Source organism: Coregonus clupeaformis, chromosome 20 (assembly GCF_020615455.1).
Source record: "Coregonus clupeaformis isolate EN_2021a chromosome 20, ASM2061545v1, whole genome shotgun sequence".
NCBI classification, from domain to species: domain Eukaryota; kingdom Metazoa; phylum Chordata; class Actinopteri; order Salmoniformes; family Salmonidae; genus Coregonus; species Coregonus clupeaformis.
Window position 1 is genome coordinate 25223410 of NC_059211.1, and position 26347 is coordinate 25249756.

The 26347-nt window shown below is 47.3% G+C and overlaps 1 protein-coding gene across 1 annotated transcript in view; it reads left to right on the plus strand.

The window, feature by feature from the left end:
* Positions 1-26347, plus strand: part of LOC121534060 (microtubule-associated serine/threonine-protein kinase 2-like) — a 248356-nt gene that overhangs the window by 218008 nt on the left and 4001 nt on the right. The window contains exons 10-24 of the mRNA XM_041840495.2: positions 7027-7102; positions 7311-7520; positions 11957-12058; positions 13425-13708; positions 18235-18443; positions 21392-21530; positions 21696-21828; positions 22328-22493; positions 22664-22765; positions 23786-23908; positions 24070-24179; positions 24296-24450; positions 24688-25010; positions 25517-25720; positions 26116-26342. Coding sequence (XP_041696429.2) covers positions 7027-7102; positions 7311-7520; positions 11957-12058; positions 13425-13708; positions 18235-18443; positions 21392-21530; positions 21696-21828; positions 22328-22493; positions 22664-22765; positions 23786-23908; positions 24070-24179; positions 24296-24450; positions 24688-25010; positions 25517-25720; positions 26116-26342 — 2563 coding nt within the window. The remainder of the gene's footprint in view (positions 1-7026; positions 7103-7310; positions 7521-11956; positions 12059-13424; positions 13709-18234; positions 18444-21391; positions 21531-21695; positions 21829-22327; positions 22494-22663; positions 22766-23785; positions 23909-24069; positions 24180-24295; positions 24451-24687; positions 25011-25516; positions 25721-26115; positions 26343-26347) is intronic.

Genomic DNA, 26347 nt, shown 5'->3' on the forward strand with positions numbered 1-26347 from the left:
CCGTGTTGCCCAGCGACAGCCCCAAAACATCACTGCTCTAGAGGAGATCTGCATGGAGGGATGGGCCAAAATACCAGCAACAGTGTGTGAAAACCTTGTGAAGACTTACAGAAAACGTTTGACCTGTGTCATTGCCAACAAAGGGTATATAACAAAGTATTGAGGAACTTTTGTTATTGACCAAATACTTATTTTCCACCATAATTTGCAAATACATTCATTAAAAATCCTACAATGTGATTTTCTGGAATTTATTTTCTCATTTTGTCTGTCATAGTTGACGTGTACCTATGATGAAAATTACAGGCCTCTCTCATCTTTTTAAGTGGGAGAACTTGCACAATTGGTGGCTGACTAAATACTTTTTTTCCCCACTGTATATGTGGATCATAATAATGGATAACTATCAGCTAGCTATATGTGGATCATAATAATGGATAACTATCAGCTAGCTATATGTGGATCATAATAATGGATAACTATCAGCTAGCTATATGTGGATCATAATAATGGATAACTATCAGCTAGCTATATGTGGATCATAATAATGGATAACTATCAGCTAGCTATATGTGGATCATAATAATGGATAACTATCAGCTAGCTATATGTGGATCATAATAATGGATAACTATCAGCTAGCTATATGTGAATCGGAATAATGTAGCTAACCAGATAGTTTAACAGGCAAAAATGACCTAAAACAAATGTTATGCAAGATAGATCTAAATTATTCGTGGGTAGTTAGCTAACAGTAGTTAGCCCTATTGACTTACTATGGGCTTGCGATCTATGCAAACTACAGTCGGTATTGTAGGCAGGTAAACATGCCAAAATTAACACGGCATGTATTTGTTAACGTGTCAAGATAAAATATTGTAGTCAGGCAACATATGAGATGTGAATATGCAACATTTCATTCCGAAGTCGGAATGTATTTTCATTACAAACGGCTTACACATTCGAGAAGTGCCTTCCTCTTTATTTGGATTCATACTCCGACCCTCTAATTTGCGTGCTCGGAGCAATGTGGTATGCATTTTGAGAAACACCCATTGTCATGGCTACAGTAGGCTATCCAAGATTAATTCTAGGGGTCTTTTTGTAGCTTTCTTTTAGCAGACTATCAACAGTAGCCAGCACATTGCTAGTCTGTTCACTATTAGTTAACTTTTGTAATTCACTTTCCCTAATAGAAATAAGCTCAGTGAGTAGATTGACGGGCAGGTAAATGTTGAACTGGAATGTAAAAATGCTCTGAAAAGTTGCTGGCCCTCTCGGGCCAGTGACTGAGGAGATGCACTGGCCCGACACATGTTTTTACTGGCCCCGGGCCATCGTTGATGTCGGACCCTGCATGTGAAAGTAAAGATGTGCCAGAAAACAATAGGCTGAGTGGATTTCGACTCATCGTAACATTATATGGTATGTGCAAATTCATTCGCATTATATTGGTCGTGCAAATTCATGCTCTCTCTCTCCGTGTAAAGAAATTAGACTGCAACCACATTCTAGCGGGAGAGGGCTCGGGATACTTTTTGGTTGTTGTTGTAGCGAATTGAAAAGTAGCCTAGTTAATAAATAAATAAATAAATACCTGGCTTGAAAATTAGTCTGTAATCAGCTGTATAGCCGACAGCCGGCACTAGTGGAAAACACTGCCTGCCTGCCTTTCAGGCCAGCTAGCAGAATTAGATCTATGAATATTAGATGACTAGTAAGGTGTGAGAAAGAGGAGCATTACCAGCCCTTTACAAATGACTCTCTCTGCTGTATGACTGTACTGTATAATCATCTGATGAGATGGAGAGATAGAGAATGAGCGAGAGAGAGATTGGAAGAGAGGAAGCGAATGGTAGGGATGAGAGAGAGGCTTTAGGGGAGAGCTGGATGGAGGACTGGTCTTGAAAAGCGAGAGAAAAGGTGCTGGAAAGAGAGTGATAAAGTGAACGAGGCAGATTAGGTGTGAGGGAGAGCGAGTGAGAGAGAGAGAGAGAGCACCGGAGGGAGTGAGAAAGAGAAGGCAAAGATGAGTCTCAGACCAGCTAATTATGATTAGAGAAATAAAGAAGGAAGCAATCATATGCTAATTTCATGGCCTTATTATCTGCCATACTGAGAGTGATGACAGCTGTGCTTCTTCTCCTGTCCTTCCTAACTCTCTCTATCTCTCTCTTTCTCTCTCACCCCACTCATTCATTCTTCAGGAGTTGTAGCAATGAGCTCAACATGTTCATTCATCATAGGTTTGTCGTATCCAGCTGTGGGTCCTGTTATAATTAACAGCACAGAGCCATAGGGCCTCACAGACAGACACACACACAGAGACAGACACACACAGACACTGACACACACACACACACACACACACACACACACACACAGAGACAGACACACGCAGACAGACACACACACAGACACACACAGACAGACACACAGACAGACACACAGAGACCCTTCATTTTGGGGGTCCCCCTGTTGAATCTACAGTATTATCCATATCATTATAGTCTCATCCAACGGGGCTCTGAGGCATTTACGATACCCTACCCCCCTCCTCCTCACACACAGACACACACACACACACACACACACACCTTCCTGCCCCTCACACAGACCCCACCCCCCCCACCCCCCACTCCTTTTCTCTGTCACGGTCAATTAGGTTCTCCATTTCCCCAGTTGCCCTCCTCACTGGTGTTAGGCCAATGTTACTCTCTCTCTTTTTTCTCCCCCTCTTTCTCTCTGATTCACTTCATTTATCATCTTACTCAACTCTACCTTTTTCTTTCGAGCACCATTTTCACGTAATCTGACGTCAGTGTTTTAAAACACTCACTCTTACAGAAAAAGTGTACAGCAGTGATTCCCAACCCTGGTCCTCCAGTTCCCCGGACAAGCACACGTGATTCAACTCGTCAATGAATCATCAAACCCTCAATGAGTTGAATCAGGTGTGTTTGTCCAGGGATACAACAAAAAATGTGTGCTGTTGGGGGAAACTGGAGTATATAAACTTAGAGAGAACAACAGGATTCAATGCTCCTAACAGTTAATGCTGATGTAAAAAGGGCTTTATAAATTCATTTGTATGGTTTAAAGTTTACCACACTGTCTTAACACAGGCTTAGTTATACTCTAGATCCAAAGCTTCAGACACAACTCTTTCCTCCCACAAGTTAATGAGAGTCTGTGTTCAAGGTCGTTTCTGAAATTATTATAAAACATATTTTTTTAAGATGGCCTGAAGGTGATTTTGATGTTCCGTTATGGGAGAAATATAGCATTTTCTAATTTTCCTTTGTCTGGCTGTCAGTCTGATGTTATTCATTCTCAGGACCTTTGTGATTCTATTAATGGCTTGTTTGATGTGAGCTTTATTCAATAATGCAACAAATCACTCAAATACACTCCACTCACACACAAAAGGGGGGGGGGGTTGAAAATATCCTTTTTGAGTATTTATGAGTCAGCCTCTGGCTATGCATCAATCTCTGTCAGAGCTAACCTTTGGTTACCGTGGCAGCAGTGATTGTGTTTCTGAGTGAAATGTTTTATATAAAAAGACAGGTGTGTGTGTGGCAGGACTCAGAGCTGAGAATGTTTCTCCTCAGTATTGTATTAATGATTGGCATATATTTATTAAGACAGACAGATCGGTAAATTAGTGTGTTGTGTGTGTTTTTGTGTGAGAAGCAAAGAGCCTAATGCATTAGAATATGTTCTGAGAAGCTTACCTTCGTGCAAGAGTGTTAAGTCTACTTTGACCCCCAATTGTGTGTGTGTGTGTGTGTGTGTGTGTGTGTTGTCATGATGATAAACCCATGAAGTTGACCTCATATGTCACATTCAGTGTGTTCTCATTCAATTAGGCTGGGTAATGTGTTATAGACTGGGTAATTGGACGAGCAAGCTGTCGATGGATGACTATAGGCATTACCTCATCCCCCTGGTCACATGACCAGAAGACACACGGATGACTCACACACACGGTCACATTTGTGGCCCCCCGCATTCCCCCACCGCTTCCAATACACCGCTTTACAACACAGCTGCTCAGATTAGAGTGTCTCTCTCTCACACACCGTGTCTCAGAAGGTAGTCGCCTCATTGCTTCAGACAGATCCCCAGCTTATTCTCTGTGGAGGTGGTTGGTGTGAGTCAGAGACAGAAAGGTCAGGGTTGTTTCCATTGTCTTCATTTGTTTCTGCTAGCCAGACTTGTGATGTGGAGAGAGAGAGCGACATGAAGAGAGAGAGAAGTGAGAGAGGGATAGAGACAGAGGGGGGAGAAGAGACAGAGGGGGGGTGGAGACAGAGGGGGGGTAGAGACAGAGGGGGAGAAGAGACAGAGGGGGAGAAGAGACAGAGGGGGAGAAGAGACAGAGGGGGTGTAGAGACAGAGGGGGAGGAAGAGAGAGAGGGGGGAGAAGAGACAGAGGGGGGTAGAGACAGAGGGGGGAGAAGAGACAGAGGGGGATAGAGACAGAGGGGGAGAAGAGACAGAGGGGGAGAAGAGACAGAGGGGGTAGAGACAGAGGGGGGAGAAGAGACAGAGGGGAGAGAAGAGACAGAGGGGGGTAGAGACAGAGGGGGGAGAAGAGACAGAGGGGGGTAGAGACAGAGGGGGGTTAGAGACAGAGGGGGGTGAAGAGACAGAGGGGGGGAGAAGAGACAGAGGGGGGAGAAGAGACAGAGGGGGGGAGAAGAGACAGAGGGGTGGTAGAGACAGAGGGGGATGAAGAGACAGAGGGGGGTGAAGAGACAGAGGGGGGTGAAGAGACAGAGGGGGGGTGAAGAGACAGAGGGGGGTAGAGACAGAGGGGGGGAGAAGAGACAGAGGGGGGAGAAGAGACAGAGGGGGGTAGAGACAGAGGGGGGGTAGAGACAGAGGGGGGAAGAAGAGACAGAGGGGGGGTAGAGACAGAGGGGGGGAGAAGAGACAGAGGGGGGAGAAGAGACAGAGGGGGGTAGAGACAGAGGGGGGAGAAGAGACAGAGGGGGGAGAAGAGACAGAGGGCGGGTAGAGACAGAGGGGGAGAAGAGACAGAGGGGGAGAAGAGACAGAGGGGGTAGAGACAGAGGGGGAGAAGAGACAGAGGGGGGAGAAGAGACAGAGGGGGGGTAGAGACAGAGGGGGGAGAAGAGACAGAGGGGGGAGAAGAGACAGAGGGGGGTAGAGACAGAGGGGGGGGAAGAGACAGAGGGGGGTAGAGACAGAGGGGGGTTAGAGACAGAGGGGGGTAGAGACAGAGGGGGTGAAGAGACAGAGGGGGGAGAAGAGACAGAGGGGGAGAAGAGACAGAGGGGGAGAAGAGACAGAGGGGTGGTAGAGACAGAGGGGGATGAAGAGACAGAGGGGGGTGAAGAGACAGAGGGGGGTGAAGAGACAGAGGGGGGGAGAAGAGACAGAGGGGGGTAGAGACAGAGGGGGATGAAGAGACAGAGGGGGTGAAGAGACAGAGGGGGGTGAAGAGACAGAGGGGGGAGAAGAGACAGAGGGGGTGTAGAGACAGAGGGGGGAGAAGAGACAGAGGGGGGAGAAGAGACAGAGGGGGGGAGAAGAGACAGAGGGGTGGTAGAGACAGAGGGGGATGAAGAGACAGAGGGGGGGGGAAGAGACAGAGGGGGGGTGAAGAGACAGAGGGGGGTGAAGAGACAGAGGGGGGAGAAGAGACAGAGGGGGAGAAGAGACAGAGGGGGTAGAGACAGGGGGAGAGAGCGACAGAGAGAGAGGGAGAGAGACAGAGAGAGATATAGAAAGGGCTGAGGCTACAGACTGAAGGAGCCATCACTGCTAAATCTCCCTCCCCAGAGAACTGACTTTTCCAGCCAGAGATATTCACTAGTATGAAATCCAGACAGACAGACATGGTCCTCAGGCTGACTCTCAAACATACCGTCAGGAACATAACGGCCAAATCCCCTGGCTGGTCTCAAGAGCCATCAGCTCTGGGACTCTGTGTGTGCCTCCATGTAGCTATGTCCATGATGTCTGTGTTTCTGACCTAAGAGCTCAGCGTGACCAGTCTTTCAGCCATCATAGCGTTGCTGTACTGGAGTCTTGGGACTGGGAGCTCGCATCTGTTATGTATTGTACTGCAGCTCAGGGACATATAGGACTTCTGGTTCCCCAGTGCAGGGGTTTCCAACCTTTTTTCCTCGTTTTCACATTTGAAAAATGACACGCCTATTTAAGATAGCTTATATTAAATACACCTCCAACTAGATTTAGTTTAATTTAAGGGACCTAGGAAGATTGTTGTTTTGAAGCTTATTTCCTGCAATTCTACGTAGTTTTAGGAAGGCTATTTAATAGTAATAATAATGGATAAGGAAAATACATTTTAGACCTGATTTCCCCAAATGTTATTCCGCTACCAAATGTTTTATTATAATAATTTATATGAACTGTACATTTAATTATACAAATTCTCTTTTACAGAAAGTGAATAGATCAATTGAAAAGAACAGAGTCACACATTCTGTAAAATTACTTCCCAAGCAATGTCTAATTTCTTTGACTCCTCGACTTTAGAAGGTCGCATCTTGATCTGACATTTTACCGCTTGTTTCTAGCCTAAAGCATCACGGATGTGTGTGTAGTTTTAGATCGGTATAAACAATCGCGACTAAAAAATAAATATATTTTTTCCTTTATTCAAGGAAGATCCCGCGTCCAAATCCCGCCCACGAAACGTTGGTGCCCCCTATGGGGTGGGGCATGCCCCCTGCCCTAGTGTATACTGGAGAATACAGACCCCTACTCCCATGCAGTATGCTAGTCCCTCTGGACTGGTGTAGACCACTGAGCTACAGTCTTTTAATATATACAAATAATAATAATATATTCCAATTTGCAGATGCTTTTATCCAAAGCGACTTACAGTCACGTGTGCATACATTTTACATATGGGTGGTCCCAGGAATCGAACTGACTGTCCTGGCCTTGCAAGCACCATGCTCTACCAACTGAGCTACAGAGGACCTCTTCAACACTCATCACTGTGTGTCTGTGTGCTTTCAGCCCTGGTCGCTCACCCATCTCTTTTGATCATGAGATCGTCATGATGAACCATGTCTACAAGGAGCGCTTTCCCAAGGTACAGACTGACCAGGACAAACTCTTTATTCATTTGTTTATTATGACTTATTTGACATCAAAACATTCAGAAATGAAATACCTGTAATTCAAATATTAACCAGTTTATGACAGTCCTTCAAATGGCTTTTCCATTGTAATAAAGCGTACTGTGAGAGCTGTGTGGCAGGGGGCATATGTGTGACTCACCTCTACCCCCCCTCCTCCAGGCCACGGCTCAGATGGAGGACCGGCTGGCTGACTTCCTGTCGTCCTCGGCCCCTGACAAGGTGGTGCCCCTGGCCGACGGGGTCCTCAGCTTCATCCACCACCAGGTCATAGAACTGTCCAGAGACTGCCTGGATAAAAGCCGTGAGGGCTGCATCACATCACGCTACTTTTACGAACTGCAAGAGAACCTGGAGAAACTGCTGCAAGATGTAAGTGGACTATGTCGTTTTCATTTGGGGGCTTTACAGTGAGGGAAAAAAGTATTTGATCCCCTGCTGATTTTGTACGTTTGCCCACTGACAAAGAAATGATCAGTCTATAATTTTAATGGTAGGTTTATTTGAACAGTGAGAGACAGAATAACAAAAAATACATCCAGAAAAACGCATGTCAAAAATTTTAGAAATTGATTTGCATTTTAATGAGGGAAATCAATATTTGACCCCCTCTCAATCAGAAAGATTTCTGGCTCCCAGGTGTCTTTTATACAGGTAACGAGCTGAGATTAGGAGCACACCCTTAAAGGGAGTGCTCCTAATTTCAGCTTGTTACCTGTATAAAAGACACTTGTCCACAGAAGCAATCAATCAATCAGATTTCAAACTCTCCACCATGGCCAAGACCAAAGAGCTCTCCAAGGATGTCAGGGACAAGATTGTAGACCTACACAAGGCTCGAATGGGCTACAAGACCATCGCCAAGCAGTTTGGTGAGAAGGTGACAACAGTTGGTGCGATTATTCGCAAATGGAAGAAACACAAAATAACTGTCAATCTCCCTCGGCCTGGGGCTCCATGCAAGATCTCACCTCGTGGAGTTGCAATGATCATGAGAACGGTGAGGAATCAGCCCAGAACTACACGGGAGGATCTTGTCAATGATCTCAAGGCAGCTGGGACCATAGTCACCAAGAAAACAATTGGTAACACACTACGCCGTGAAGGACTGAAATCCTGCAGCGCCCGCAAGGTCCCCCTGCTCAAGAAAGCACATATACAGGCCCGTCTGAAGTTTGCCAATGAACATCAGAATGATTCAGAGGAGAACTGGGTGAAAGTGTTGTGGTCAGATGAGACCAAAATCGAGCTCTTTGGCATCAACTCAACTCGCCGTGTTTGGAGGAGGAGGAATGCTGCCTATGACCCCAGGAACACCATCCCCACCGTCAAACATGGAGGTGGAAACATTATGCTTTGGGGGTGTTTTTCTGCTAAGGGGACAGGACAACTTCACAGCATCAAAGGGACGATGGACGGGGCCATGTACCGTCAAATCTTGGGTGAGAACCTCCTTCCCTCAGCCAGGGCATTGAAAATGGGTTGTGGATGGGTATTCCAGCATGACAATGACCCAAAACACACGGCCAAGGCAACAAAGGAGTGGCTCAAGAAGAAGCACATTAAGGTCCTGGAGTGGCCTAGCCAGTCTCCAGACCTTAATCCCATAGAAAATCTGTGGATGGAGCTGAAGGTTCGTGTTGCCAAACGTCAGCCTCGAAACCTTAATGACTTGGAGAAGATCTGCAAAGAGGAGTGGGACAAAATCCCTCCTGAGATGTGTGCAAACCTGGTGGCCAACTACAAGAAACATCTGACCTCTGTGATTGCCAAAATGGGTTTTGCCACCAAGTACCAAGTCATGTTTTGCAGTTGGATCAAATACTTTTTTCCCTCACTGTAGGTATATTTTCAGAGGTTCACCAACAACCATTAGAATAATCCATTAAGTGACGATATCGTCCAACTCGTGTTAATTTAGACATCGGAGACAGAAATCATGTTTGTTCACTCCCCGTCACGTATAGTTTCAATAAGGTGCTCACTCATCTTTATTAAGGCTGTCAGGCAGTTTGTCTGCAGGCTGTGAGGAAGCCACTTTGACCCGTTTAGTCCATCAGAAACACATGAACACCCTCCCTCTCTCCATCCCTCCCTCTCTCTTTCTGTTCATATGGGACACATTCCCCCCACACCTGCCTCCGATATGTTAGTGACAAGATGGGTTGGTGATGTCTGTGTTAGGATTTTAGGGACATTCCATGGTGTGTGTGTGTGATGTGATGTCAGTGATGTCTCCATTAGCTCAGTTACAGTGCTGGGGGGCTCATGGCTGTGACATTATAGCTCCCAGTGGCCTCGTACCAACACCCCAGTCGAGGGGGTGTTTCTCCTTTCCTCTCCCTGATTCTAATTTCACACCCCAGCAGACAGCGAGGGTGACGGATGACTCTCCCAGACACCCAAGAGGAGGGGTGCACTGAGAGCGAGAAGGGGGGAGGAGAGAGAGAGAGGTAAGGGGGAGGTAGAGAGAGAGGGAGACAGACTAAGGGAGTGATGAAGCCATAGGAGGAGGGGTCTGCGGCGAGTTTTCCAGTATTGGATTGGCTGTTTAAACCATCCGGCGTTAGGGCTGATGCCTGTTGAAATGTGGTTAATGTGTGAGAGAGCAGCAGACAGTGTTAACCCCACGACAACCACGCTCTGGCCACACCTGGAGAACGGAACAGAAAGAACGTTGTAGCAGATCAAGAGAGAACAGAGGGAAGGAGTGTGAGGTTGACGTCACCTCCGGGGTTGGGGCGCGGAGCGGAGCGCGGCAGGTGGGGCGGCGATATAAACATATGGTGGAGATGATGAGGCGTTGAACAGGTATCCGGAGTGGAGGGATCCAGAAGGCCAACGTCCCGTTTATTTTCCCGTTCTTTCGTTCTCTCCATCGCTCTGGCCCTGGACAATGTCTGGCGTGTCGTGGCAGAGGAGGCTAGAGGAAGAGGAGGCGCTGCAACATGTTCTGGAGCAGAGGCACTGGAGGAGGGAGTGGAGCACACTCACATGGGATCACAACGCTTTTCCAGTTGAGTCTCGGGTCTTGTCTCCTGTCACTTTGCGTTTGGGGGGTGATGTTTGGATTGAGGTCAGGGTGCTGGTCTCTGCTGGATCATCTTGGTTTGTTACAGGTATATCTGTGACAAGGGACAGGTCTGGGATTGTGAGAGCTTATGCTTATTAAGTAACCAATGGTATTGTATAAGTTTACTTTTTGGGCTTGAAAGGAGCACAGACCTCTTGCCGTATTGTGTCTGGGACACACCTTACTATGATGATTCAGTGTATGATATTTGGCACCGTACATGAACACTCTCTCTCTTGCAGTCAGTCTGTGTTGTCAGCCAGTGGTGGTGATCAGTGCTCTTCTTCATTGTTTTGTCTCTGTGCTGCCAGAGCTCCAGACCACTACTTTAACCCTCCTCTAGCCAGGCCACCCGTCCATTCCACCCCACACAGCGACACCATTAAAAACCGCACAGGAGACCACCTCATCCACCTTAACCTCCACCTCTACTCCAGGCCTCAGTGACCTGTCACCATAGCAGCCCCCAGGGTAACCTCAGAGACCCAGGTCACCTGAGGGGGGAGTGAGTTAGGCTAGGCTGCCAGCTCAGCACTCTCCATCAGTCACAGTGTGTCAGAGGTAGTCCTGTGGCTGGCTGGCCATCACTCACAGTTACAGGGTCTCACAGGCAGTTTAGAAGACACGCGCACACAGGCAGAGACGCTCTCGTTCGCCCACACACATTTGCACACACAAAGATATTCACACACACACACACACATTAATTATATGTAAACTCACACATACAGAGACACTGTTCTCCCACACACACACACACACACACACACACACACACACAGACTGTGACACACACACACACACACACACAGTGTGGTTAATTAGCGGCTGTGAGCATGAATAACAGTCCCACTGCTGCTCCATTATTCACCGATCACTCGTCTATACTGGTAGGACATCCCCCTTTCCCTCCATTTCCTCCCTCCATCTCCAGCGCTTTGGAGCTTTCATTACCTTTATAAATTATTCAGGGTCTGATTGGAGCCCCTGGGGCCTCTGCCTGCCTGCCTGCCTGGTCTGCCTACCTGCCTGCCTGCCTACCTGCCTGCCTGCCTGTCTAGCTACCTGCCTAGCTACCTACCTGCCTGTCTGTCTAGCTGCCTACCTGTCTGCCTGCCTGCTGTCTGTTGGTCTGCCTGCCTGCCCACCTGTCTGCCTGCCTGCCCACCTGTCTGCCTGCCCACCTGTCTGCCTGCCCACCTGTCTGCCTGCCTACCTGTCTGCCTGCCTGCCTACCTGTCTGCCTACTTGTCTGCCTACCTACCTTCCTTCCTACCTACCTACCTGTCTGCCTACCTACCTACCTTCCTTCCTACCTACCTACCTACCTGTCTACCTACCTACCTGTTACTATTTGTTAGCGTGTGGCAGACAGACACGTGGTCAGGCCGTGTTTATTAACAGGCTCTATCTCTTTAGTAGGCTTTCTTCCACTATACCTCTCTGATGGATGTGTGTTTTACACATTCATGCTTTATTTTCTTAGACCCCCCCCATCACCTAGGAATCCGAGGTGCTCTCTAGGTGGTGTTGCCATTTTAAAGCATGTTTTCTGCAATTGTACACATTTCGCCATGGGGGGGATTGATCCGAGGGCCCATGCCTAGTGTAAACTATCTTTCTGATAGTGTGTGGACTAACAACTTTCTTATCCCCCCCCCCCCACTTCAGGTAGTACTGATGGTTCATACCACCACTCTTCTAACTCTGCTGTCCTCTCTGGGTTGATGTCTAGGCTCACGAGCGCTCGGAGAGTGTGGAGGTCACCTTTGTCACCCAGCTGGTTAGGAAGCTGATGATCGTCATCGCTCGGCCTGCACGCCTGTTAGAATGTCTGGTAAGAGGAACAAGAGAGGGGAAGACGGGTAATAATCTGAGATGTTTCCCAACAATGTTTCCTTCAAATTAATGAACGTCTCACACCTAAGTGCTTGCTGGAGGAAGAAAGATGATGAGTGTCTATATCAGGGTTTACAGATGTGAAAAATGACTCGTTTTCAAATCCTTTTCTTATTTTTCTCATAAATTAGTTCCTATTTGCAAGCCATTCATTTTCTTCCCATAGTTAATAAGCCACCTAGCCACTCAGCGAGGGAAATTAAAGAGATTTACTCCTAATTGTGCGGTAACTCAAGCATGACACTGTATTTATTGTCCTCTGTCCTCAGAGACAGATTCAGTGCACATGAAACAGCCTACAACACATATGTTTATTTATCACCCATAAGGGCTTCCTCCTATCCATCCAACCTCCCAGCTCCTTCTCTCCAGCAGGCCCAGAACGCTGCTGCTCTCTGCCCAGCCAGGGAGAGGGGAGTGGGGGTAGAGACGGTGCTTCATCAACCCCCCTCCTCCTCCTCCATGGCTAAGCAGCTGGAACCTTCCCTCCACCTCAGCCCTCTCTCAGGAGATGTGCGGGAGGGAGGGAGACAGAGGAGAGAATAGAGAGCTGCCCCAGTGCTCACGTCTGTATTTTTGACTAATCACATGCAGCCGATGATATGACAACACACAAGATGGGTTTTTACAAATGGACGCGCACACAGCTTGAAGAGAGATGGTGGGGGGTAGACTGGGGTGGAGCGGGGTAAACCTAGGCTCTATGGCTCTATGTCTTTGTCAGAGGACAAGGAAACAAAGGATTGTTCACCTACAGTACAGTGCTGCTGTCCGATGTTGTGGATTATTTTGCATTATAAACTGGGTGGTTCGAGCCCTGAATGCTGATTGGCTGACAGCCGTGGTATATCAGACCATATACCACAGATATGACAAAACATATATTTTTACTGCTCTAATTAAGTTGGTAACCAGTTTATTATAGCAATTAGGCACCTCGGGGGTTTGTGGTATATGTCTAATGTACCACAGCTAAGGGCTGTATCCAGGCACTTTGCGTCGTGTCTAAGAACAGCCTTTAGCCGTGGTATATTGGCCATATACCACACCCCCTCGGGCCTTATTGCTTAAATCCATTTTCATGACCTCTTCTTGATAATGCTCTCAGGATATGTGTTCAGGTTCCCCCTCAGGTTGAGCCAGTGAGCCACAACAAACACACACACATTCTAACCTCTATTGCATTGTTTGATTTTAACACACTCTTCTCTCCCTTCCCCTCACTCTACCCCCTTTCCTTTTCTCTCCCTCCCTCTACCACCTCCTCCTTTTCTCTCACCCTCACTCTACCCCCCGGTCTGCAGGAGTTTGACCCAGAGGAGTTCTACCACTTGTTGGAAGCAGCAGAGGGCCATGCCAAGGAGGGCCAGGGCATCAAGTCAGACATCCCACGCTACATCATCAGCCAGCTGGGTCTCACCAGGGATCCCGTGGAGGAGATGGCCCAGCTGAGCAGCTACGACAGTGGGAACCCTGACACACCAGAGACAGACGACGCTGTGGATAGTCGAGGAGCTCCCCCTAAAACCAAGGCCCCACGGGAGGAGGACTTTGAGAACATCAAGCTCATCAGCAACGGGGCCTATGGGTAAGACCGAGCGAGAGAGCGACAGACTGAGAGACAGACAGACTTGGACCTTTATGAGACCGTAGATTGAGACTGAAGCTTCCCCATGGTTTTGTTACCCCATGACAATGATGATAACGATCACAAAATGTCTAACATTGTTGACACCATTTGATTATTTCTCTCCTCTTCCCCCTTCTCTCTCTGTCTCTCTCTCTCTCGCTCTCCATCTCCATCTCTCTCTCTCTCCATCTCTCTCTCCATCTCGCTCTCTCTCTCCATCTCTCTCCATCTCCATCTCTCTCTCTCCATCTCGCTCTCTCTCTCTCTCTCTCTCCATCTCTCTCTCTCTCTCTCTCTCTCTCTCTCTCTCTCTCTCTCTCTCTCTCTCTCTCTCTCTCTCTCCATCTCGCTCTCTCTCTCTCTCTCCATCTCCATCTCTCTCTCTCCATCTCTCTCTCTCAATCTCTCAATCTCTCTCTCTCTTCATCTCGCTCTCTCTCTCAATTCAATTTCAATTTAATTTAAGGGCTTTATTGGCATGGGAAACGTGTGTTAACATTGCCAAAGCAAGTGAAGTAGATAGTAAACAAAAGTGAAATAAACAATAAATATTAACAGTAAACATTACACTCAGAAGTTTAAAAAGAATAAAGACATTTCAAATGTCATATTATGTATATATACAGTGTTGTAACAATGTGCAAATAGTTAAAGTACAAATGGGAAAATAAATAAACATAAATATGGGTTGTATTTACAATGTTGTTTGTTCTTCACTGGTTGCCCTTTTCTTGTGGCAACAGGTCACAAATATTGCAGCTGTGATGGCACACTGTGGTTTTTCACCCAGTAGATAAGGGAGTTTCTCAAAATTGGGTTTGTTTTCAAATTCTTTGTGGATCGCTGTAATCTGAGGGAAATATGTGTCTCTAATATGGTCATACATTTGGCAGGAGGTTAGGAAGTGCAGCTCAGTTTCCACCTCATTTTGTGGGCAGTGTGCACATAGCCTGTCTTCTCTTGAGAGCCAGGTCTGCCTACGGTGGCCTTTCTCAATATCAAGGCTATGCTCACTGAGTCTGTACATAGTCAAAGCTTTCCTTAAGTTTGACTGAGCCAGGTCTGGCTACGGCGGCCTTTCTCAATATCAAGGCTATGCTCACTGAGTCTGTACATAGTCAAAGCTTTCCTTAAGTTTGGGTCAGTCACAGTGGTCAGGTATTCTGCCACTGTGTACTCTCTGTTTAGGGCCAAATAGCATTCTAGTTTGCTCTGTTTTTTTGTTTGTTCTTTCCAATGTGTCAAGTAATTCTCTTTTTGTTTTCTCATGATTTGGTTGGGTCTAATTGTGTTGTTGTTGTTGTTGTTGTCCTGGGGCTGTGTGGGGTCTGTTTGTGTTTGTGAACAGAGCCCCAGGACAAGCTTACTTAGGGGACTCTTCTCCAAGTTCATCTCTTTGTAGGTGATGGCTTTGTTATGGAAGGTTTGGGAATCGCTTCCTTTTAAGTGGTTATAGAATTTAACAGCTCTTTTCTGGATTTGGTAATTAGCGAGTATTGGCCTAATTCTGCTCTGCATGCATTATTTGGTGTTTTACGTTGTACACGGAGGATGTTTTTGCAGAATTCTGCATGCAGAGTCTCAATTTGGTGTTTGTCCCATGTTGTGAATTCTTGGTTGGTGAGCGGACCCCAGACCTCAGAACCATTAAGGGCAATGGGTTCTATAACTGATTCAAGTATTTTTAGCCAGATCCTAATTGGTATGTCAAATTTTATGTTCCTTTTGATGGCATAGAAGGCCCTTCTTGCCTTGTCTCTCAGATCGTTCACAGCTTTGTGGAAGTTACCTGTGGCGCTGATGTTTAGGCCGAGGTATGTATAGTTTTTTGTGTGCTCTAGGGCAACGGTGTCTAGATGGAATTTGTATTTGTGGTCCTGGCAACTGGACCTTTTTGGAACACCATTATTTTTGTCTTACTGAGATTTACTGTCAGGGCCCAGGTCTGACAGAATCTGTGCAGAAGATCTAGGTGCTGCTGTAGGCCCTCCTTGGTTGGTGACAGAAGCACCAGATCATCAGCAAACAGAAGACATTTGACTTCATATTCTAGTAGGGTGAGGCCGGGTGCTGCAGACTGTTCTAGTGCCCTCGCCAATTCGTTGATATATATGTTGAAGAGGGTGGGGCTTAAACTGCATCCCTGTCTCACCCCACGGCCCTGTGGAAAGAAATGTGTGTGTTTTTTGCCAATTTTAACCGCACACTTGTTGTTTGTGTACATGGATTTTATAATGTCGTATGTTTTTCCCCCAACCCCACTTTCCATCAATTTGTATAGCAGACCCTCATGCCAAATTGAGTCAAAAGCTTTTTTGAAATCAACAAAGCATGAGAAGACTTTGCCTTTGTTTTGGTTTGTTTGTTTGTCAATTAGGGTGTGCAGGGTGAATACGTGGTCTGTCGTGACGGTAATTTGGTAAAAAGCCAATTTGACATTTGCTCAGTACATTGTTTTCACTGAGGAAATGAACTAGTCTGCTGTTAATGATAATGCAGAGGATTTTCCCAAGGTTGCTGTTGACGCATATCCCACGGTAGTTATTGGGGTCAAATTTGTCTCCACTTTTGTGGATTGGGGTGATCAGTCCTTGGTTCCAAATATTGGGGAAGATGCCAGAGCAAAGGATGATGTTAAAGAGTTTAAGTATAGCTAATTGAAATGTGTGGTCTGTATATTTTATCATTTCATTGACGATACCATCAACACCACAGGACTTTTTGGGTTGGAGGGTTTGTATTTTGTCCTGTAGTTCATTCAATGTAATTGGAGAATCCAGTGGGTTCTGGTAGTCTTTAATAGTTGATTCTAAGATTTGCATTTGATCATGTATATTTTTTTGCTGTTTGTTCTCTGTTATAGGGCCAAAAAGATTGGAGAAGTGGTTTACCCATACATCTCCGTTTTGGATAGATAGCTCTTCGTGTTGTTGTTTGTTTAGTGTTTTCCAATTTTCCCAGAAGTGGTTAGAGTCTATGGATTCTTCAATTACATTGAGCTGATTTCTGACATGCTGTTCCTTCTTTTTCCGTAGTGTATTTCTGTATTGTTTTAGTGATTCACCATAGTGAAGGCGTAGGCTCAGGTTTTCTGGGTCTCAATGTTTTTGGTTGGATAGGTTTCTCAATTTCTTTCTTAGGTTTTTGCATTCTTCATCAAACCATTTATCACTGTTATTACTTTTCTTTGGTTTTCTGTTAGATATTTTTAGATTTGATAGGGAAGCTGAGAGGTCAAATATACTGTTTAGGTTTTCTACTGCCAAGTGTACACCTTCACTATTACAGTGGAACGTTTTGTCCAGGAAGTTGTCTAGAATGGATAGAATTTGTTGTTTCCTAATTGTTTTTTGGTAGGTTTCAACACTACTTTCCTTCCATCTATAGCATTTCTTAATATTATTCAGTTCCTTTGGCTTTGATGCCTCATGATTGAGTATTGCTCTGTTCAAGGAGACTGTGATTTTGCTGTGGTCTGATAGGGGTGTCAGTGGGCTGACTGTGAACGCTCTGAGAGACTCTGGGTTGAGGTCAGTGATAAAGTAGTCTACAGTACTACTGCCAAGAGATGAGCTATAGGTGTACCTACCATAGGAGTCCCCTCGAAGCCTACCATTGACTATGTACATACCCAGTGTGCGACAGAGCTGCAGTAGTCGTGACCCATTTTTGTTGGTTATGTTGTCGTAGTTGTGCCTAGGGGGGCATATGGGGGAGGGAATGCTGTCACCTCCAGGTAGGTGTTTGTCCCCCTGTGTGCTGAGGGTGTCAGGTTCTTGTCCAGTTCTGGCATTTAGGTCGCCACAGACTAGTACATGTCCCTGGGTCTGGAAATGATTGATTTCCCCTCCAGGATGTAGAAACTGTCTTCATTAAAGTATGGGGATTCTAGTGGGGGATATAGGTAGCACACAGGAGGACATTTTTCTCAGTTGAGATAAGTTCCTTTTGAATTTCTAACCAAATGTAAAATGTTCCTGTTTTGATTAATTTAATAGAGTGAGTTAGGTCTGCTCTATACCAAATTAGCATACCCCCGGAGTCCCTTCCCTGTTTCACACCTGGTAGTTTGGTGGATGGGACTACCAGCTCTCTGTAACCTAGAGGGCAACCAGTGGGTCCGTCTCCTCTATACCATGTTTCTTGTAGGATGACAATGTCTGTATTTCCGATTTCTTTGGTGAAGTCCAGATTCCTGCTCTTTAGGCCAAAGGCAGATGACCTTAGGCCTTGGATATTCCAGGATGAAATAGTGAAGGCTTTGTGTTCCATAAAGTGTCTAATGTTGTTGGTTGTGTGGTTTGGCCTCTCTCTCTCTCTCTCTCTCTCTCTCTCTCTCTCTCGCTCTCTCGCTCTCTCGCTCGCTCTCTCTCTCTCTCCATCTCCACTCTCTCTCTCTCTCTCTCTCTATCTCGCTCTCTATCTCGCTCTCTCTCTCTCCATCTCCTCTCTCTCTCTCTCTCTCTCTCTCTCTCTCTCTCCAGTGCTGTGTTTCTGGTGCGACACAAGGAGACCCGTCAGCGTTTTGCCATGAAGAAGATCAACAAGCAGAACCTGATCCTGAGGAACCAGATCCAGCAGGCCTTCGTAGAGAGAGACATCCTGACCTTCGCTGAGAACCCCTTTGTGGTCTCCATGTTCTGCTCATTCGAGACACGCAGACACCTCTGTATGGTGATGGAGTATGTAGAAGGTGACTGCTGATTATACACACAGTTCACAAACATCAGGGGTAGCCAACCCTGCTTCTGTTGTAACACACCTGATCCAGCTAATCAAGGTCCTGATGAGCAGCTAATTAGTAGAATCGGGAAGGGGCATCCTTCTTCATTACTTACTGTATACACACACTGACACAGTTTCTTCCAACTCCATGTTTGTGACTGGGGGTGTATACTGACTGTCGTTGCCTTTACCCTGACTAGGTGGTGACTGACTGTCGTTGCCTTTACCCTGACTGGGTGGTGACTGACTGTCGTTGCCTTTACCCTGACTAGGTGGTGACTGACTGTCGTTGCCTTTACCCCGACTGGGTGGTGACTGACTGTCGTTGCCTTTACCCTGACTAGGTGGTGACTGACTGTCGTTGCCTTTACCCTGACTGGGTGGTGACTGACTGTCGTTGCCTTTACCCTGACTGGGTGGTGACTGACTGTCGTTGCCTTTACCCTGACTGGGTGGTGACTGACTGTCGTTGCCTTTACCCTGACTGGGTGGTGACTGACTGTCGTTGCCTTTACCCTGACTAGGTGGTGACTGACTGTCGTTGCCTTTACCCTGACTGGGTGGTGACTGACTGTCGTTGCCTTTACCCTGACTGGGTGGTGACTGACTGTCGTTGCCTTTACCCTGACTGGGTGGTGACTGACTGTCGTTGCCTTTACCCTGACTGGGTGGTGACTGACTGTCGTTGCCCTTTACCCTGACTGGGTGGTGACTGACTGTCGTTGCCTTTACCCTGACTGGGTGGTGACTGACTGTCGTTGCCTTTACCCTGACTGGGTGGTGACTGACTGTCATTGCCTTTACCCTGACTGGGTGGTGACTGACTGTCGTTGCCTTTACCCTGACTGGGTGGTGACTGGAGGTGTATACTGACTGCCTCTACACTGACTAGGATGTGACTGGGGGTGTATACTGACTGCCTCTACACTGACTAGGATGTGACTGGGGGTGTATACTGACTGCCTCTACACTGACTAGGATGTGACTGGGGGTGTATACTGACTGCCTCTACACTGACTAGGATGTGACTGGGGGTGTATACTGACTGCCTCTACACTGACTAGGATGTGACTGGGGGTGTATACTGACTGCCTCTACACTGACTAGGATGTGACTGGGGGTGTATACTGACTGCCTCTACACTGACTAGGATGTGACTGGGGGTGTATACTGACTGCCTCTACACTGACTAGGATGTGACTGGGGGTGTATACTGACTGCCTCTACACTGACTAGGATGTGACTGGGGGTGTATACTGACTGCCTCTACACTGACTAGGATGTGACTGGGGGTGTATACTGACTGCCTCTACACTGACTAGGATGTGACTGGGGGTGTATACTGACTGCCTCTACACTGACTAGGATGTGACTGGGGGTGTATACTGACTGCCTCTACACTGACTAGGATGTGACTGGGGGTGTATACTGACTGCCTCTACACTGACTAGGATGTGACTGGGGGTGTATACTGACTGCCTCTACACTGACTAGGATGTGACTGGGGGTGTATACCGACTGCCTCTACACTGACTAGGATGTGACTGGGGGTGTATACCGACTGCCTCTACACTGACTAGGATGTGACTGGGGGTGTATACCGACTGCCTCTACACTGACTAGGATGTGACTGGGGGTGTATACCCGACTGCCTCTACACTGACTAGGATGTGACTGGGGGTGTATACCGACTGCCTCTACACTGACTAGGATGTGACTGGGGGTGTATACCGACTGCCTCTACACTGACTAGGATGTGACTGGGGGTGTATACCGACTGCCTCTACACTGACTAGGATGTGACTGGGGGTGTATACTGACTGCCTCTACACTGACTAGGATGTGACTGGGGGTGTATACTGACTGCCTCTACACTGACTAGGATGTGACTGGGGGTGTATACTGACTGCCTCTACACTGACTAGGATGTGACTGGGGGTGTATACTGACTGCCTCTACACTGACTAGGATGTGACTGGGGGTGTATACTGACTGCCTCTACACTGACTAGGATGTGACTGGGGGTGTATACTGACTGCCTCTACACTGACTAGGATGTGACTGGGGGTGTATACCGACTGCCTCTACACTGACTAGGATGTGACTGGGGGTGTATACTGACTGCCTCTACACTGACTAGGATGTGACTGGGGGGTGTATACCGACTGCCTCTACACTGACTAGGATGTGACTGGGGGTGTATACTGACTGCCTCTACACTGACTAGGATGTGACTGGGGGTGTATACTGACTGCCTCTACACTGACTAGGATGTGACTGGGGGTGTATACTGACTGCCTCTACACTGACTAGGATGTGACTGGGGGTGTATACTGACTGCCTCTACACTGACTAGGATGTGACTGGGGGTGTATACTGACTGCCTCTACACTGACTAGGATGTGACTGGGGGTGTATACTGACTGCCTCTACACTGACTAGGATGTGACTGGGGGTGTATACTGACTGCCTCTACACTGACTAGGATGTGACTGGGGGTGTATACTGACTGCCTCTACACTGACTAGGATGTGACTGGGGGTGTATACCCGACTGCCTCTACACTGACTAGGATGTGACTGGGGGTGTATACCGACTGCCTCTACACTGACTAGGATGTGACTGGGGGTGTATACCGACTGCCTCTACACTGACTAGGATGTGACTGGGGGTGTATACCGACTGCCTCTACACTGACTAGGATGTGACTGGGGGTGTATACCGACTGCCTCTACACTGACTAGGATGTGACTGGGGGTGTATACCGACTGCCTCTACACTGACTAGGATGTGACTGGGGGTGTATACTGACTGCCTCTACACTGACTAGGATGTGACTGGGGGTGTATACTGACTGCCTCTACACTGACTAGGATGTGACTGGGGGTGTATACTGACTGCCTCTACACTCCCCAGGTGGTGACTGTGCCACCCTGCTGAAGAGCATCGGAGCTCTGCCCGTGGACATGGCACGCATGTACTTCGCTGAGACTGTGCTGGCACTGGAGTACCTCCACAACTATGGCATTGTACACAGAGACCTCAAACCTGACAAGTAAGACACACACACACACTGTCCTCTAGTCTAGAAAGCTTTAACTGCCATATGACTTGCCATTGATCATTAATACTTCTCATGGGCTTTAATAATTCACAATCTATATGCTTTATTCACTATATCATGATGCTAACATCATATCTCTCTCCCCCCTTCCTGCAGTCTTCTGATCACGTCAATGGGCCACATCAAGCTGACAGACTTTGGGCTTTCTAAGATCGGTCTGATGAGCCTCACCACCAACCTGTATGAAGGACACATAGAGAAAGATACCAGGGAGTTCCTGGATAAACAGGTACAGAGAGAGAGAGAGAGAGACCTCTGGCCAGGGGCAGACTGGGACAAAAAATCGTCCAAGGCATTTCTAACACACCAGCCCATTTTTTTCCACATCGGCCCATTTTCTTTCCTGGAGGCCCCCACATGGGCCAATTTTTTATTTGAGGCCCCCATTATTTGCCAGATAATTATCATTTTGCACAAAAAAAACAAAAAAAATTAGACAGGCCCACTAGGCTTAAAATGGACCAGCCCATCTAGCATTTGCCCTGAAATGCCAGATGACCAGTCCGCCCCTGCCTCTGGCGCCCAACACATAACACCCTAACACTGTAACTGGTCACTCACTCTTCCCTTATGTATAACCGTGTCTATGACCGAAGTGTATGACAATGTGAACAGGTATGAGACAAACGGACTAAGGGAAAATGCAACGTTGTACTGTATGTTGGTGGGCATTTCTCTATTTCTCCCTGCCTATACTTGACCCTTCCCCTCTGTGTGTGTATGACCAGGTGTGTGGTACCCCAGAGTACATAGCCCCAGAGGTGATCCTGAGACAGGGCTACGGGAAGCCAGTGGACTGGTGGGCCATGGGGGTCATCCTGTATGAGTTCCTGGTGGGATGTGCCCCTTTCTTTGGAGACACGCCTGAGGAGCTCTTTGGACAGGTCATCAGTGGTGAGTACCACGGATAACGGACACACATTAACACAGGGAGTCTGAATTGTTAACAGAGGGAAAAGGGAGAGGGAGAGAGAGAAATGTAAGAAAAAGTATCGCTTTGTTTTACAAACGTTTGTGGAAAAATCCATCTGACCACAGTGTCTGCTCCATGTCTCTATTTGTAGATGAGATCATATGGCCAGAGGAGGAGGAGGCTCTTCCTAACGATGCCCAGGACCTCATCTCTAAACTCCTTAGACAGAACCCTCTGGAGAGGCTAGGCACAGGTGATGGTTTGGAAACATGTTATTTGACAAACATAACTCATAGAAACAAATAGAGGACCTGCACGTCTCACATTACACAGTTTCAAATTGTCATTTGCTCTTTATCGGTCTGTTTGTGTTGTAGGCAGTGGTCTCATCTCATTCCTTCTCTCTGTGTTGTAGGCAGTGGTCTCCATCTCATTCCTTCTCTCTGTGTTGTAGGCAGTGCTCTCCATCTCATTCCTTCTCTCTGTGTTGTAGGCAGTGGTCTCATTCCTTCTCTCTGTGTTGTAGGCAGTGGTCTCCATCTCATTCCTTCTCTCTGTGTTGTAGGCAGTGGTCTCCATCTCATTCCTTCTCTCTGTGTTGTAGGCAGTGGTCTCCATCTCATTCCTTCTCTCTGTGTTGTAGGCAGTGGTCTCCATCTCATTCCTTCTCTCTGTGTTGTAGGCAGTGGTCTCCATCTCATTCCTTCTCTCTGTGTTGTGTAGGCAGTGGTCTCCATCTCATTCCTTCTCTCTGTGTTGTGTAGGCAGTGCTCTCCATCTCATTCCTTCTCTCTGTGTTGTAGGCAGTGGTCTCCATCTCATTCCTTCTCTCTGTGTTGTAGGCAGTGGTCTCCATCTCATTCCTTCTCTCTGTGTTGTAGGCAGTGGTCTCCATCTCATTCCTTCTCTCTGTGTTGTAGGCAGTGGTCTCCATCTCATTCCTTCTCTCTGTGTTGTAGGCAGTGCTCTCCATCTCATTCCTTCTCTCTGTGTTGTAGGCAGTGGTCTCCATCTCATTCCTTCTCTCTGTGTTGTAGGCAGTGGTCTCCATCTCATTCCTTCTCTCTGTGTTGTGTAGGCAGTGCTCTCCATCTCATTCCTTCTCTCTGTGTTGTAGGCAGTGGTCTCCATCTCATTCCTTCTCTCTGTGTTGTAGGCAGTGGTCTCCATCTCATTCCTTCTCTCTGTGTTGTAGGCAGTGGTCTCCATCTCATTCCTTCTCTCTGTGTTGTAGGCAGTGGTCTCCATCTCATTCCTTCTCTCTGTGTTGTAGGCAGTGCATTTGAGGTGAAACAGCACCGGTTCTTCTATAACCTGGACTGGAACACTCTGCTGAGACAGAAGGCAGAGTTCATCCCTCAGCTAGAATCAGAGGACGACACCAGCTACTTTGACAGTAAGTCACACCTGCTGTACCTCCAGTAACACCCTGAGCCTATTCCACTATTTCTTTACTCAAACAACATTGGAACAATAGAATACAACTCCTGAAAATGAGTTAGTGGACAGTCCAGTCCAGTAGTCTTGTGTAACGCTACTCTCTCTCTCTCTCTCCAGCCCGTTCAGACAGGTACCACCACATGGACTCTGAAGACGAAGACGACGCCAACGATGACGAACACGTAGAGATACGCCAGTTCTCCTCCTGCTCGCCCCGCTTCAGCAAGGTAAACAACACACACACACACACACAGAGCACCCCCTGCTGAAAATGTCATCACTTCATGTACAACATCATTTTCCATTTTTTTTTTAAATGAATAAAATCAAACTGTGTGTGTAGGTGTACAGCAGTATGGAGCGTCTGTCCCTCCATGAGGAGAAGAGGAACCCCCCGCCCACCAAGCGGAGCCTCAGTGAGGAAGGAGGAGAACGCATCGACAGCCTCAGTAGTCTGAAGTCCAGAGACCGTGCCTGGCTGGTGGGGTCACCTGAGATGTGAGTATATGGGGGTTCTTCTGAGGACACCAAAGCCTCATTTACTGATAGTCTGTACTCATTATTTAAGTCTTCCACTAAATGAGCGTTCGGTCTCTTCCATCACCAACAACAGAACTGTTGCCTTAGAGATTTTTAATCGCTAGCAATTTACCCTGGCTACGGTCGTTGACAAACATCATATATTCTGTATGTGCTGTATGGTAACCTCCCTCCCTGTGTGTCTCCCTCCCTCAGCCTGCGTAAGCGTCTGTCTGTCTCAGAGTCGTCCCACACCGAGAGCGACTCCAGCCCTCCCCTGACAGTGCGAAGACGCTGCTGCTCCGCCATCATCGAGATGCCGCGCTTCGCCATCTCCTCAGAGGAGGAAGCAGGGGTGGCCCCCAGCCATAAGAGCCCCAGCCTGCTCAGCCAGACCCCCGGTGGGGTCAGGGGCCCCCGCAGCGAGGACCTGCCCCTCTCCATCCCTGAGCTCCCCATTGAGAGAGAGCTGAAACTGGACGAGTCCCCCACAACACCAGACTCTACAGCCAGCCAGCTCAGCAAAGCCACACTCACACGTCAGTACAGTGCAATATAATATAATACAACTTTATTGTCCATATGTTACAGCAAACAACAGAAACTGGCAAAACATATACTATATATGGATATACTGTGTGTCTGCTTTGATTCCATTCACATTACAAAATGTCTTACAGTATTTACCTGTTACTGGATTCCCTGTCTTTACCTCTGACTTTATCTCTGACTTTATCTCTGACTTTACCTCTGTCTTTACCTCTGTCTTTACCTCTGTCTTTATCTCTGTCTTTATCTCTGTCTTTATCTCTGACTTTATCTCTGTCTTTATCTCTGACTTTACCTCTGACTTTACCTCTGACTTTATCTCTGACTTTATCTCTGACTTTACCTCTGACTTTATCTCTGACTTTACCTCTGACTTTACCTCTGACTTTACCTCTGACTTTACCTCTGACTTTACCTCTGACTTTATCTCTGACTTTACCTCTGACTTTACCTCTGACTTTACCTCTGTCTCTTCTCTATCTCTCTCTCTCCATAGCGGGCAGTTCAGGAGATGTGTGGGAGCGTGGTTCAGGGGCAGACAGCTCTCCCTCTACCCCTAAGGCCATCAGTGACCTGGCAGCTAGGAGGGCCCGCCACAGACTGTTGTCTGGAGACACAGACAAACACGCCCAGTCCAGACCCCTCAACAAGGTCATCAAGTCAGCCTCCGCTACCACCCTCTCACTCATGATTCCTGCAGGTATGCCTGAGTGTTTTAAGAGCGAGGAATGTGTGATTTGTGCGCTTCTGTCTTTGTGTATTGAGATGTGTTGTGTGTCTGTCTGTTAATGTATGTCTGTCTGTGTCTGTCTGTCTGTGTCTGTTTGTGTCTGTTTGTGTTTGTCTGTGTGTTAGTGTCTGTCTGTCTCTGTTAGTGTCTGTCTGTGTATGTCTGTCAGTGTCTCTGTCTGTCTGTCTGTGTCTGTCTGTCTGTGAACTGTATGTATGTGTCTGGCTTTTTCTTTCTTTCTGTACTTTTTTAGCTACACCATCTGTCCGTTTTTAGAACTTGTTGAAAATCAATTGCATTTATGTGCATTTAGTAACCGGACTGGTCTCCCTATTAAACAATCTCCTTCGCTCCTCCATCTTTAGATCACCACGGGGCCTCCCCATTGGCCAGCCCCATGTCACCCCACTCCTTCTCGTCCAATCCCTCGTCTAGAGACTCCTCCCCCAGTAGAGACCTGTCCCCAGCCGTGGCCAACATCAAACCCGCCATCATCATCCACAAGGTGGGCAAGAAGTACGGCTTCACCCTCCGAGCCATCAGGGTGTACATGGGAGACACAGACATCTACACAGTGCATCATATGGTCTGGGTGAG